Source organism: Lontra canadensis, unplaced genomic scaffold, assembly GCF_010015895.1.
Source record: "Lontra canadensis isolate GAN:19392208 unplaced genomic scaffold, GSC_riverotter_1.0 scaffold31, whole genome shotgun sequence".
In the NCBI taxonomy this organism is placed as follows: domain Eukaryota; kingdom Metazoa; phylum Chordata; class Mammalia; order Carnivora; family Mustelidae; genus Lontra; species Lontra canadensis.
Genome location: NW_022631025.1, coordinates 2,762,027 through 2,776,957, shown reverse-complemented (window position 1 = coordinate 2,776,957; position 14,931 = coordinate 2,762,027). Strand labels below are relative to the sequence as shown.

Here is a 14,931-nt window from a genome sequence, read left to right as displayed (position 1 = left end):
CATTGCTTTTCAATCGCACCAACGTTTTTTTTTTTTTTTTTTTTTTTTTAAAGATTTTATTTATTTGTCAAAGAGAGAATAAGCAGGGGGAGTGGAAGGCGGAAGCAGAAGCAGGCTCCCCACTGAGCAATGATCCCGATGTGGGACTCAATCCCAGGACCCTGACTGTGATCATGACCTGAGCTAAAGGCAGACATTTTACTAATTGAGCCACCAGGTGCCCTATTAAGTTTTAAATTTTAATTCCAATAGTTAACACACAGTGTTATATAGTTTCAAGTGTACAATACAGTGATTCAACACTTCCATGCATCACCCAGTGCTCATGATGACAAGGGCAGTCCTTACTCCCCATCACCTGTTTCCCCATCCCTCCCCCACGTCCCCTCTGGTACCACCAGCGTGATGTCTGTAGTTAAGAGTCTGTTTCTTGGTTTGTCTCTCTCTCTTTTTCTTTGCTCTTTGTTTCTTAATTTCGGCACAAGATCTCATTCTTTTTAATGGCTGAATAGTACTCCACCGTGTGTGTGAGTGTGTGTGTGTGTGTGTGTGTGTGTGTGTGCATAAATGAACATCCCGTAGGCAAACTCTCAGAAGCTACTCTTTTTTTTTCCCCCAACAGACTACCATGCCTGCAGGAATCGTACCTGGAAATGAAGAACCGTATTCCACTTTAGTGAGTAGCAGTGCATATGCTGCAAACATGAAAGGTGAGAGTGCTTTGATACACTTGTTGCCTCTTTGTGCAAAGTGCCATCTAATACAATGGTGTGAGTAGACATGACAGAAGGCTCGAGGCCTTATACTGGGATCCCAAGTGCAGCTGCTGTTTATGGCTTTTGTTTATTTCTGCCTCCCTGTTTTGACCTGTTGAAATTCTTTTTCAAAATCTGGAATAACGGGTCTTTTTAGAAGGAACGTTGCAAACAGTGTTTGTCTCCTGCATCATCCTCTCAGACTGAAATTATCTGTTCCTATCATCCAGCGCCTCCTTGTGAGTCACACTTTCCTTTCTTTCCTCTCTCCTTCCTCGCAAATGTCACTTAGATGCACGTGCAGAGGCATGGAACCCTGCGCCTCCAAGTCTGTTTCTCTCCTCTGTCCCATCCCAGGGTTTTGGTCTTTTCCATGGCAGCCCCCGGAAGGGAAGGTGCTGACTGGGGCTCTTGCTGCCACACGTGCCCTCACTCCTTCGCGCTGCTGCAGGTGCTAAGGTGGGGGCACACCCTGACTTCCTGCCATGTTGGCCCCGCTGGTCCTGCTGCTACCACCCGCAGTGAGCCAGATGTTGAGTCATTTTTCTTGGCAGTGCCCTTTGCATGCTGCCTCCTCTAGGTTTTCGCTGTTCACTTCAGTGTTCCTGTGCAGGGAACTTTGACGGACTGTCCCCTGAAGTGGCATTAGATGATGTGAAGATCTGAAGATAGTAACTGGCACTGGGTGGCTTGTGCTCTTATAAAAATCCAGCCACGCCACCAGGGGGAGCTGTCTTTTTACCAGGAAAAGGAGTGTCTCCCTCCTGAGACCTTGCCCAAATTCCAGGTCCTCGCAGGTCCTCCTTCATCTGTCCCTGCTGTGCCTGACTCTGGGGGCACCAGGGCGGCTGTTGACTGCCTTTTGTGGACAGCGTCTGTGTGCCAGACTTACCGTGTGTTAGCTTCCGTGGTTTGAGAAGGAAGCACACTGTCTGAAACCAGTGCAGGAACAGTGCCGACTTGCTGCTTCCTTTGCAGAGTGATGTGTTTTCTCCTAAGGGACTCTCCAGCTAGTGAGCGAAACAGTCAGACAAACCTTCCCCCTCTCCCTTCTTCTGTTGAAATATCACCTCTTAGCCGGGGTTTCCCACCAGGGATTCTCTTGGCTTCTGAAGCAGGGAAGTCTTCAGTGTACAGGAGAGCGCCGGATGCAGCAGACAGCATCCCTGCATCCCCCATGGCATCCAGTCGTGCCCCAGACTGCAGTGACCACCAGCGAGCCTGACACGCTTCCAGATGCCCAGGGAGGGCTGTACCGCCTGGGTGCGGTCCTCTCACTGAGCCGTTTTACCTTTCCTAAAACCATCTTTGTCACTGAAATTTTTCCAATTGTATTCATGTAGCAAATTTTTAATTAGGAAAAATCTGAAAAAATAAGAAACTTTACATCTAACGGTTTTTTTAAAAGATTTTATTTGTTTATTTGACAGAAATCACAAGTAGGCAGAGAGGCAGGCAGAGGGGGGCAAGGAGCAAGCTCCCCGCCGAGCAGAGAGCCCAATGCAGGGCTGTATCCCAGGAGCCCAGGATCATGACCTGAGCCAAAGGCAGAGGCTTAACCCACTGAGCCACCCAGGCGCCCCTGCATCTAACTTTTTTAGAGTGAGTCTCCTCTATAAAGGTAGTCAGTTATACTTTATTGGGTTAACATTGGGATGGGAGGTATTTTGTTATTATTGGCTAATGAATCATGGGGAAGTTAGGGGATATGTAAGTAAAGTTTTTAAATTATTTGTAAAGGAAAGTGGAAAACTCAGCAAGAACTATCTTTGGAATGAGACAAACCTAGATTGAAATCTTGGTTCTACTTTTCGAAAAAAAATTGGGGGAGGCAGAATTTCAAACATTCATAAAAGTATATAGAATACTGTATGTGGAGGTCCTGATCTTTTTGGAAGTACCACCCCCACACGTGGGTGCCATCCCCCATGGAGGTGCCACCCTGCCACAGAGGTCCCCTTCCCTACCAAGTGCCGTCTCCCAGCTTTAACATTTCCGCTCACTCACTTCCTCCCCTCCTTTCCCTACTTCCTATCACTTCATTTCATTCCTTAACCATATCACCATTACCATAATTTAAAAAACTTAACAATTGCTCAGCATTATCAGTATCTAAACATTGTGCAAATTTCTGTCTCGTAGATGTGTGTATTTTTGTTCACATCAGGCCCCAATAGAAGTCCGTATTTTAGAATTGGTTGGTGTGTATCTTACATCTCTCTTGCACGAGGGTTTCTCACTCTCTCCTTCAATTTATTTGTTGAAGAAACCAGGGGTTTTTTGCCCTATGGAGTTTGCCACAATCTGTATTTTGTTGATTATATTCACACATTGTTTCCTATAAACTGAACTGGCAGAGGGACATAGAGTCTAATCAAGTTTTCTTTACTTACAACCATATTTGATGAAAAGTCTATATTCTTCCATCAGAATGCCCGTGATGTCCGATTGTCTCTCTTGTGACGTTAGTTCTTTTGAAATAATTTCAAACTCACAGAAAAGCATAAAAAAATTTCCCATATGCTGTTCACCCAGAGACCCTCATTCAAGTTTTATAAACTGTCCCAATAATATCCTTTGATAGCAAGAGGACAGTTGTCATGTTTTTTCAGTTCCTTTCAGTGATCAGACGCTGCTGGTTCTCTCTTGACCTTCAGGAAAATTCCAGGCCAGTTCTGTTGCAGCATGTTGCTCACTTGGCGTTTGTCTGCTGTTACATTGTAGTAACATTAAGATCATGCATTTTTGGCAGAAACATCCCAGAAGTGATCTCACTGCATCCCATCGGGAGACCCAGACGGTCCAGGCGTTAAGTCTGATCACTCGGGACAGTGGTGTCTGCTGAGATTTATGCGTTATGAGTCGTGCTTTCTCGCTCACAGCTCCTGTTTTGTGGCAAGGTCTTGGAGAGTGTCACCACCCTGCTTTGTCCAGCTCTTGCTTGGCACTTTGAGGCTCCTCCTGAATTAACCATCCTGATGGTAAATAATGAAGTGGGGGGTTCCTGATCCTGGCATTGCTTCTGTGTGTCTCAGCCGGCGCATTCCTATAGGGAGGAACTTTCTCCTCCCCTTTCTGGGTCCGGTTGTTTCTCCATTGCAGTGTGGATTCGTGTTCTGGTCAGGGAAATGGATCAGTTACTGTCATTTGTTTTCATGTTCAGCTGTCCCACACTTGGCCCTGAAGAGCCCCTCCTGGCAGAGCTGTCTCTGCGTGCCTGCTTCCCGGCCCAGCTCCCTGTCCTTTCCCTGTCCTAGCCCTGAAGTCGCCTCCATCTGCAAGGAGCTCCGGTCCTTTCAGTGGGGAAACCAAAATTTGCTCGCTGCTGCAAGGACGTTGCAGTTGCCCTGGTCCCTGGGGACAGAGCTAGGAAGTGTGTGTTGGTAAGCGTGCACAGATACCTGCCTGCTTTTACACGTGCATTTGTTTCCATGTGGTGGAAACTCTGAGTTCGTTTTGGTACTTCCCATTCTCATCCATCACTATACCATCATCCTGGCTTTTCCCATTATTAGGTTTATAACTCCCTTCTTCAGGAATGAGAAACCTCATTGTCATTATCCCCAGTTTCCTTCTTTCCTCAGGCCTCCTTCTCTTGAGCAGTCTCCCAGCCCTGGCCTGCCATCGCTCGCCTCCGCTCGCCTGCACAGTCTGCGCCCCCCAGGCTGAGTGCCGTACTCTGCTGCGGTTGACCCTTGGGCACATGGGGGTGGGACGCACTGACTGCAGCGTGGATGCAAAGCCACAGATAACTTCTGGCGGCCCAAGAACTTACCTACCAACGGCTGCCTGCTGACTGGGAGCCTTACTGATAACCATTGATTAACACGCATTTTGTGTGTCACATGCTGTATTTTTACACTAAAGTGGAGAAAAAATATTAAGGAAATCACAGGGAAGAGAAAATACATCTATGACATTGCACTGTATTTACCCAAAGACGTGCGTACGGGTGGACACGTGCAGTTCACACCCAGATCGCTCAGGGGTCACCTGGAGTTACCTTCCTTGTGTGGGGCTGCCCTCTGGCACATGGCCCTCACTTAGGCCTGCCTCAGAGCTGTTTTTATTTTGATTATGTATACACTTTTAATTAAAATTTTGAGATAATGGTACAGTCACATGCAATTGTCAGTCATAATAAAGACCCTTCACTCAGTTCCCGCCACTAGTAACATCTTGCAGATCTCTATGCCATATCACAGCCAGGATGTGGACATTACTACAGTGAAGATACAGGACAGCACTTTGGGGGTCATGTCAGTTACATGTCTGATTCTTGGTTTCAGCTCAGGTCATGGGATCAAACCCCATGTCGGGCTCTGTGCTGGGCAAGGAACCTGCTTGTGATTCTTTCTCCCTCTCCCTCTGCCCCTGCTCACTCATCACTCAAGCATTCTCCCTCCCTCTGTGTCTTTAAAAAAAAAAAAACAAAAAAACACAAGGATATACGACAGCACTGTCGATACAAGGAGCCCTCCTATTGCCCTTTTATTGCCAGACCCATTTCTGCCTGTGAGTCTGGCCCCTGACAAGTACTGTGACAGCAAAAGTAAAATCAACATAAGAAAGAAAGAGATAAATCAGACTCCATCAAAATTCAAAACTTTTCTGCATCAAGAGATGCCATCAGCAGAAAGGAAAGTCATTCTGCAGAGTGGGAGAGACTGTTTGCAAGTCATATATCCATCTAATTAGGGGCTAATTTCCAGAATACAAAGAGAATCCTAGAACTCAGTGAGCAAACACAACGTGATCCAGAAATGACCGGAGTAGATGCTTCTCTGAAAGGACACAGAGACGTCCAATATGGACCTGAGAAGCTTATTTTAACCGTGTAGACATGCAGACCAAAACCACAGTAAGATTCCACTGCCTACCCATTTGGATGTCTGTTACCAAACAACCAGACCAGAAAGAACAATGTTGGGGAGTAGGTGGAGAAACCAGAGTCCTACTATGTTGCTTTGGCATAAATAGTGCAGCCACTGTGGAAAACAATATGGCAGTTTCTCAAAAAATTTAAAAAAGAATTACTCCGGGGATGCCTGGGTGGCTCAGTCGGTTAAGTGTCTGCCTTTAGTTCCAGTCATCCCAGGGTCCTGGGATCAAGCCCCGTGTTGGGCTCCTTGCTCCGCAGGAAACCTGTTTCTCCCTTTGCCTGCCTCTTCCCCTGCTTCTGCTCTCTCTCCCCACCCTTGCTGACAAATAAATAAAATCTTAAAAAAAAAAAAGAAAGAAAGAAAACAAAAAAATAATTACTCCATGACCCAGCGGTTCTACTTCTGGGTATATACTGTAGGACAGAAAGTGGGGACTCAAGCCAGTGTCTGTGCACCCACATTCATAGCAGCATTCACAATAGCCGAAAGTGGGAACCAGCCCACAGAGGTGGGCACATAGGTGCAGTGGATAGGATTCAGCTCGAGGAAGCCGGACGCCTGCTACAGCGTGGAGGGACCTTGAGGACACTACGCCGAGTGAGATCAGCCAGACACAAAAGGATAAATGCTACATGAGCCCACGTCTGTGAGGGACCCAAACGGTCAGATTCATAGGGACAGAAAGTAAAGGGGTGGGTGCCAGGTACTGGGTCGGGGGAGAGATGGAGAGTTAGTATTTAATGGGGCCAGAGTTTGGGTTTAGGAAGATGAAAAAGTTCTGGAGATGGACGGTGGGGATGTACTCTTAATGCCAGTGAAAGTATTGTACACTTAAACATGGCTGAAATGGCCTATTTTAAGTCATATATATTTTACCACAATTAACAAAAGGAAAAAGGAAGGTGCTTTCTCATCTTTCTCTTTTCCCTTTCTTTCTTGAACAAGTCAGTCCCAGGCCACGGGCAGGGCCGCAGGAAGTAGGCGCGCACAACAGTGGGGGAGCGAGGCTACAGTGCTGGAGGCCGGCAGGGTGAGCAGGGCAGCCGTTATGAGGCCGCACGGGACGGCGGGTGTGCAAGGCTGGCCCCACTCGGGTGTTAGAGCCCTCAGGGTATCGGAACACAGGCAGGGCATCCACACAGGTCGTGGCAACAACAGCCTGGCTGAGGTGTTAGAGCCCACATTGGGAGGGAATCCATATCGAGGAGAGGGCAACAGCAGTGGGGGGACATCAGTCTCATAGAGGGGCCCAGTTAAAGGTGATAGTAGCAGAGCTCTCACCGTTACAAAAAGGTGGGGGGCCTGTGTATGTTGGATTGGAATTGGTAGTGTAGGGTGAACTCTTGGTTTTCTGTTTGTACATATATGCGTGCGTGTAGAAACAAACGTGGACGTGAATGTGTGGAACATGCAAGTGCGTGTCTGCGGTGCACACGTCCTTTAGCTGTGTCTGCTGAGAGGGGCTCCTGGCAGCAGTGTGCTCAGAGCCACGAGGACACCTGGTTCCCAGACTTCCTTCCCGGGGGCCATTCTTCAGCCATGAACACCTGGGCTTCTTGGGTCTCATCGTGGGGAAACAGATACATTCTGCAAAATAATGGGCCTGCGCCCTTCAGGAGTCCAGGGAACACCGAGGAGCTTGCTCTGGAGTGAATGAGCGAGACACGGGGCACCTGGTACAACGTGCGGCTCTGACGTGGTGTGGCATGATTCGCCATGAGGAGCTCTGAGACCATCAGGGAAGCTCGAGCGAGGGCTGAGGGACAGAAGAGACTGGTCACGCATCAGCCGCCGTCTTCTGATTTGGGGGAATCTAGAGGATGTCTTTATGGGAAATAAAAGTTAAAGTATTTGAAGTTAACAGGGTAGCGTGTCTGCAGCTTATTCTTAGATGGTTCAAGAAAAAATGTCTTTTTCTGTAAGTTTGAGATAGCTTCAAAATAAAGGGTAAAGTCTTTTCCAAAGATTTTTAAAATTAAACCAAATTGTCCAACCACGTTGCATGCTGCTAAGTGGTCCACCAAGACAGAAACTCTCCAGAGGCCATCAGAGATCTTGGAGGCAAGGACACGGGTTGGGCCGAGACGGTTGAGGTGCCAGTGGCCACTGCCATCAGCTGTTCAGAGGTGTTGCTGTGAAGGGGGACCAAGGGGCCTCCAAAGCAGGGGCTGCGGTGAGGGGGGTGGGGACAATGGTGTATGCAGGAATGCTTGGACAGTTAAGAAGCTATAGCCCAAGGAGGACGAGTTGTGGAGAAGTTCTGTCTTCGGATATTTGAAGATCTTGCAAAGTCGAAGAGATGCTTTGGTTTAATTTTCGGAGGAAAGAAGAAGAGCCAGTGTCTACGGAGCAGGGGGCTCTGACTAACTCGAGCCATCCAGTGACTGAGTGGTTGGTGGCCTTGCACGAAATGAACTCCTGTCACAATCGGTGGCAAGCAGAAGTGACTCCTCTGGTGACTTACGGCTGAGGCCAGGTGGACCTCCAGCTCCCACTGCATGCTCGGGCCCACGGTCACTGTCACCTGAGTTTGTTAAAATAGGATGTTCTCAGCCCTTTTCAAAATCTTGAGTCTAAGCGGAAATGACCGCTGCTTGGGGTTCTACATCTGCTCTAACCACCGCGTGTGGGGCTTAAGGAGGAAAAGACCAAGCTGTTGGGGTCCTCTCAGCAGGTTTCTTTGTTGCTTGCTGCACTCACCACAGGGGTGGACAGTCTCACTCTTGCAGTGACCAGGGAATCCCTTGGATCCTTAAACATGATTTTGAATTGGGGAAGGTCCGATTGCCGCCTGCAATCAGGCCAGTGGCCGTGAAGGTGTTAGGGCATGGAAACCGGAGCACGGCGCCCTCCTCCTTTGTGTGTTGTCGGTGACGGCAGCTTGGGGCGTATAGGATTGGTCACAAGGATTAGCCTTTGTATTATTTTTCTGCTTTTTCTTGGAGCCTGTTTTCTTTTTAGAGACAGTATATTTGGAAGTGAGAAGGGTAAGAACAGTAGCAAGGTAGCGCACCCATGAGTTTGCATTCATGGGATGGAGAAAACGGACATTTGTCTTCTTATGTATTTCGAGGAATGTATTGTCAGAGGAGTGAGAAACAGATGAGTTGTTAGCAGGTAAGTGGGGAAATAGCAGTAGTGTGGGTTTGTGCGGACCACAAATAAATTTATAACTGTGGAGGGACAAGGAATTTAGGATACTGACGTTCTTTCTGTGAAAAGAATACTCTACCTTTTAAGTGTCTGCAAAAGCATGACCCTTCACAAAATTACTCTAACTCTGGAACACTCCATTTTATATATCACAATATCACATGAGATAGGAATTAAAATAGTATTGTGGCTCCTGTTTATCTGAAGAGAAGGCCTCTATTTTTTTTATCCTGCTGGTAATTTATGTATTAAAATGTTACTTGTAAGAGTCTGAACAACTCATCATTAGCAATCTGTAACTCATCCCAACTTAAATTTTATAGTGGATTTTTAGGTTGTTCTACAAATATGCTTTCTTAACAAATACAGAAAGACCAGTTTGGTACAAATATAATATCTTCTTTTCTGAGAATTTAAAAATAATCTCTTTAAAGTTATTTCATGATTGTTTTCTGGCAACATTCTGTGAACAAAAACATGGTTTTCAAAGGCCACAAACTAAGGAGATGTGAGATTTTGGAGGTCAGGGAGGTTGAAACAAAGCTTCTTGCCGATAGCTTTTCTCAATCCTTATTTTAATGCTGCATTTCTCTATGAACTCAGGAAAAAAACCTGTGTTGAGTTTTTTAAAATATTACCTCTTTTAGCGTCTTCATACATAGTTGTTGAAACCTGTAAAGACTCACCGATATGAAAATATGAGCTTTGAAAAATCTGCTTGCAGCCACCTCAGCCCTAGGAATTTACTGAAGAAGAAATGTGGATATAAAAAGGTTTGGGTTCTGAGATGTTTAATGTCTTTTTTTTTTTTTAAGATTTTATTTATTTATTTATTTATTTGACAGAGATTACAAGTAGGCAGAGAGAGAGGAGGAGGAAGCAGGCTCCCTGCTGAGCAGAGAGCACGACGCGGGGCTCAATCCCGGGATCCTGGGATCATGACCTGAGCCAAAGGCAGAGGCTTTAACCCACTGAGCCATCCAGGCGCCCCTAATGTCTTACTTTTAAATAAGATCATGGATTATGGCCTAAATGTCCAACAGCAAGGGAATGAGGACATAAGTTTAGGTGCACCCGCTTATGCGTGAGGATCCTTGTGCATCCATTAGAGGAGAATTATGAGACACGGAGCAAACGGGAAGGTGTGGCTGTCTGCTTAGAAAAGCAGGAAGACATGTTCGCAGAAAGTCCATGTGTCGGGACGCCTGGGTGGCTCAGTTGGTTAAGCGGCTGCCTTCGGCTCAGGTCATGATCCCAGCGTCCTGGGATGGAGTCCCACATCGGGCTCCTTGCTCGGCAGGGAGCCTGCTTCTCCCTCTGCCTCTGTCTGCCTGTGCTCGCTCGCTCTCTCTCTCCCTCTGTCTCTGACAAATAAATAAATAAATAAAATCTTTAAAAAAAAAAAAAAAAAAAAAAGAAAGTCCATGTGTCTACAGACAGAGGCAGGAAGAGAGGCCAGTGCCATCTTAGGGGTGGGACTGAAGGCACACTTCCCTGTTGGAAAGCCACTTAGCATCAATGAAAACTGGCTTTCAGAGGTGGATTTGGCCACGATTTGGGCATTTTGCCAGTGAGTAGTCCAGAGCCTAAGACTGGGTGTCAGTCCTGCCATGGCTGGGGGAGGGAGGCGACCATCCCGCCTGTCGTTCCCACACCCGCAGGTGGACAGGGCTCCTCTTGAGCAGCAGGTGTGCCCCGCACTCTCAAGTTGGGGGTGAGCCCTCGAGGGAGGGTACAGCTGCTTTTCAGACTCCTGTCTGCCTTTGGCGCCACTTCCCTGAAGACCTGCACTCGGCGTCCCTGAGCGTCCAGTGACAGAGTCCACGGAGTGGTTCTAGGTGTATGGGAGGTCAGCCCTGTGTTTAAGATTCTACAGCAGAAATTGTTCTCGAGATGATACATAGCCAGCCCTTCCTCAGCATCAGCCAGACAAGGCTGACTGTCATCAAATTCATTTTCATTCCTGGAGCCTTTGAGAGCAATGCCACTTGGGCCCTGGGCCGTGGACGTCCTTAGAGCTGCAGACGTGGGGCATCTCCCACTCACTGGTGGAGACTTTCCGGCCGCTGCCTTACGTGCTTCTCAGCTCCACTGGAGCTCGCCTGCTGGGTTTCTCCACGGGCTGCATGAACCAGCTTCAGACAGCTTGTTAGCTCCCTGGCTGCCATCTGTCCACTCCTGCACTGTCTCACACCTCGATTAAATCCATTCACACCGGCACTGTCCCAGCAGGCCCCTGGTCCCTGGCTCCCAGCCCATGAGCCCCCGCTCAGAGACTTGCTTGGAACTCCTGCCCCACATAGCAGATGCAGACCCCTGAGTTGGAGTACTCAGGGCTGTCGGCCTCCAGGCACCTGCTTGCCCTTGGTGTGGAATCTTCTACTCCTCTCTCTCCTGTGAAGCTCTGTGGAAGCTTTGCTTTTTGGATTGTAACATCAAAAAATTTATTTTCCATCACAGTATGTGAACAAGGACATGCCCCAAGGCTCAGGTAGGAATTTAGGCACCAAATGAGCTTCTCTGTCTCTGTCTTACCGGACAGAGCCTGTTCAGTTGGGGTTGCATTTTAAAGGGCAAGTGCTTACAGCATTACTGATGATTAAAATAAAACTGAACAGACAAAAACGAGCTGCACCTGTGGCAGGAGGTTGTTTCTGTCTGTACATGGCTGAAACACCACTGGAGAGACTGAAAGAGACACGGAGACACAGAGACGGGGTGGGGTGAGCCTGACATTCACGAGGGAGGAGGCGGACGTCAGTGTTAGATTTTTTGTGTTCTTTGTGTCCTTTATCCTCGAGTTGCAGCCACCTCCTCATCCAGCTCCTGAGAAGAATGTGACACTTAGTACATTTTTTCCACATGCCTCCACTAAGACATTCCTGAAGCTTCGTTTCCCCCACAGACAGTGACAAAAGGCACAGAATTGCATCTTTGAGTGAGAGGCATGGCCACTTAACTGCATGGTAAAGGCATGGCCGGAATCTGTGTTTTCACACTCTGAAAGCAAAAGTATGGAAGCCCATGTCTTCTGATTGGATCAGCCCTACAGATGTCTGTATGTGTTCTGTCCAAGTATTTTTTTAGAATAGTTCTGTCGGGAAAATCATAGGGGACTTTCTGGTTTTGAAGAACTGAGTGGTGTTTTAATACCGTTATGAGGTGTGCTACACATTCTGCGTCATTACAGTTAACTTCCTGTCCACCCTGGTCCAGGGAGGAGTAGAAAGAGAAGTTTTTTCGGACTGTTCAGAGAATAGATATGAAAGGAATAACAATTTAAACCTTTAAACATGTGTACAAAAGGCAGTGTCTGTGTCATAAACACATTTTTCTAAATTCATTACAGTGCATTACCTGTAATTCTTTGAGCTGGCAGGTCTTTCAGCTGTGTATGAGAAACAAAATAGAGTAGTTGCAATTTAGTATAATCTATTTAAAATACATGTTCTTCCCTCTCTTTGAACAATCTGTCCAAAATGCAATCCATTCATGTGGGATTTTGCCTGTACAGCCCTGAGTGGGAATCAGTAGTTTCTTTGTTCGTCACTATGGAAACAAGTCAGCCTATCCCCGATGGCTGTCAGATCTCACAGGCTGCCGCTGCCATCCACTCGGCCGCAGCTCTTCCCGCTGGGAGCCCAGCCATGCAGGACCTTCCCCGGCGGTGCTCGGCCCTACCCTTCCTCAGCGCCTTCTTCCAGGGCCGCCGGCACTCATCCTCGGACCCTATCCTGCAGCAGGGCCGGCGCGGTTCAGCCGCACAGACGCTCTCCTCGTCCTCTCTCCAGGTGATGGTGGCAGTGGCCTCTGTCAGCTGTGCCGAAAGAAACCCAACTTGCCTCCAGAGAAAAAGTAAAAGCTTTTTTCCTCCTTAAAGATTGACACAGCTTTGAGTTTAAATTCAGGCTGTTGACAGTTAATTCTACATCGTACTTTTTACTGTCTGTTATACTAAGAGCTTCAGTGGACATGTAATAGGAGATAAAGTGATTGAATGTTTTGTGCTTTTGCATTGAAAATGTAATTTTTGAAAAAACTCATTTCGTTATAAAAGATGTGCTTTTATAGTTTCTTCTTCTGCATCACCTGTATGACATGTAGAGATTACTGTGCATGAAAGCCTTTTCTGTATTAAGAGATCGTGCACTCAGATGAGAAGGAAACAGTTTTATTTCTGATAAAATGAAGGGAATGTAGCACCAGCTCATCATCTACGGTCCTGAGAGAACATGGAAGCTGTTTCTCATGTTGTTATTCCACATGGAGAGTGGAATTTTGAATCCTCCTGTCCTTGTGTGTTCTAGGAAATTCAGGACGTCCAACACCGAAGTATACAAAAGTCGGAGAGCGTTTACGGCATGTGATTCCTGGACACATGGCCTGCTCCATGGCGTGTGGTGGCAGAGCGTGCAAGTATGAAAACCCGGCCCGCTGGAGTGAGCAGGAGCAAGCCATTAAGGGGGTTTACTCGTCATGGTAAGTGCCATTAAGGGGATCTACTCATCGTGGTCAGTGAGTCTGCGGCAGGGAGTGGCTGTGGAGGAGGGAGCGTGGGGGGGCTGCAGTCCCAGGACCCCACACCCCGCACCCCGGCCTTGTGGCTTGATGAGCTCATGCAGGTACTCAGACCCTCATCTGTAAAGTGGAAATAACAAAACCAACCCACAGGGTTTTTTTAATTAATTGAAATGATTACGTAGAATACCTTAAAGAAATGGTAGTGAGATAGCTCTTAAATATCAGAAGTCACCAGAAATAATGTGTTCAGCTCTAAATCTGAGAAGGCAGGAGGTACATACGTGGTTTGTCAACTTCACAGAGGTACACGTCAGCTTCATTTTTTTTGTTCCCGTCTTGTGTATGAAAGGGCACGCTTCCCCACAATACACCGCCCGCGTGCCTCAGTAGAGAACCGTGCGAGTTGTTGGCTCAGCAGACAGCATAAGGTGCATGCGTGGTTGATGGGACACAGATGTGAATCCTGTGGTAAATCTTTCTGCTGCTTGTTATTCATAGTAAACTGTCAAGTAGACCTCTTTTGATGCAGTGATATCTCTGATGAATTCTGATAATCAAGCCAAATCACCTTTGTTTGTTTTGTTTTTTCAAGATTTTTTGTTTTTTCAAGATGGCACAAGTGGTGGGGGCGGGGGAAGGAGCAGAGAGAGAAGGAGAAGCAGACTCCCTGCTGAGCAAGAAGCCCAATGTGGGGCTCAATGTGGGGCTTGATCCCAGGACCCTGAGATCATGACCTGAGCTGAAGGCAGACACTTAACCGACTGAACCACCTGGGCATCCTGCCAAATCACCTTTGAAACCCACGAAGAGGAATTCATGGTTTGAAGAACTCTAGTAGTGAATCATTTTCTGTGGCAAGAATCTATTTCCAAGCTAGACTTTTGTCAACCGGCCTACCTAACTTGCCACCTGTGTGTGGTGTTAGAGTTGGGGTCTGTTGTCACAGCCATTCCCCACAGATCGTATTCTAGTCTAAAGAGTGTTGTGCGAAATCAAGCACTAGGCCTGAGGTGTGGTCAGACTGTAAATTCCCTATAATATAGCTTGAGATCACAATAATATCTTTGGTTTAGGGGCGCCTGGGTGGCTCAGTGGGTTAAAGCCTCTGCCTTCGGCTCAGGTCATGATCCCAGGATCCTGGGATCGAGCCCCACATCTGGCTCTCTGCTCAGCAGGGAGCCTGCTTCCCTTCCTCTCTCTCTCTGCCTGCCTCTCTGCCTACTTGTGATCTGTCTGTCAAATAAATAAATAAATCTTTAAAAAAAAAATCTTTGGTTTATTGTTGACCAAACATCTGAGTCTTTTTCATCTGTCATGGTTTCAAGGTACTTCTCTCCTCATCTTATGCTAAGTACTACTGAATTTGGGGGAGTCCCCATCAAATTTCAGGGCTTGCCCCAGTGGGGGGTGTGATATCTTTTGGATTGTGCTCTGCTCAGCTGATGTCTCTGTTACTCGTCAGGCTCATGTGACCCATAGCTCCCGACAGACTGCCTGACATGTCTTTCACCAGACCCCTGAGGAGGGGCAGCTGTCTGTTGGGGGGCCTCTGTCCATTTGTCCTCAGGCCAGGCACTGTGCTAGACACTGTCAAATTATTATGTCATCTTCATAAAGCT

At 47.3% G+C, this 14,931-nt stretch overlaps 1 protein-coding gene across 6 annotated transcripts in view; it reads left to right on the top strand.

Annotated features, from left to right (window-relative positions):
• PTPDC1 (protein tyrosine phosphatase domain containing 1) overlaps positions 1-14,931 on the top strand; it is a 52,029-nt gene that overhangs the window by 21,808 nt on the left and 15,290 nt on the right. For 2 of the 6 annotated variants that reach the window (XM_032866432.1, XM_032866433.1), the window contains exons 2-3: positions 623-710; positions 13,099-13,270. In XM_032866432.1, the coding sequence (XP_032722323.1) occupies positions 629-710; positions 13,099-13,270 (254 nt within the window). In that variant the 5' untranslated portion in view covers positions 623-628. Of the gene's footprint in view, positions 1-622; positions 711-12,233; positions 12,647-13,098; positions 13,271-14,931 lie in introns of those variants that run through there. The other 4 variants (XR_004383711.1, XM_032866429.1, XM_032866431.1 and 1 more) reach the window with 3 other exon arrangements.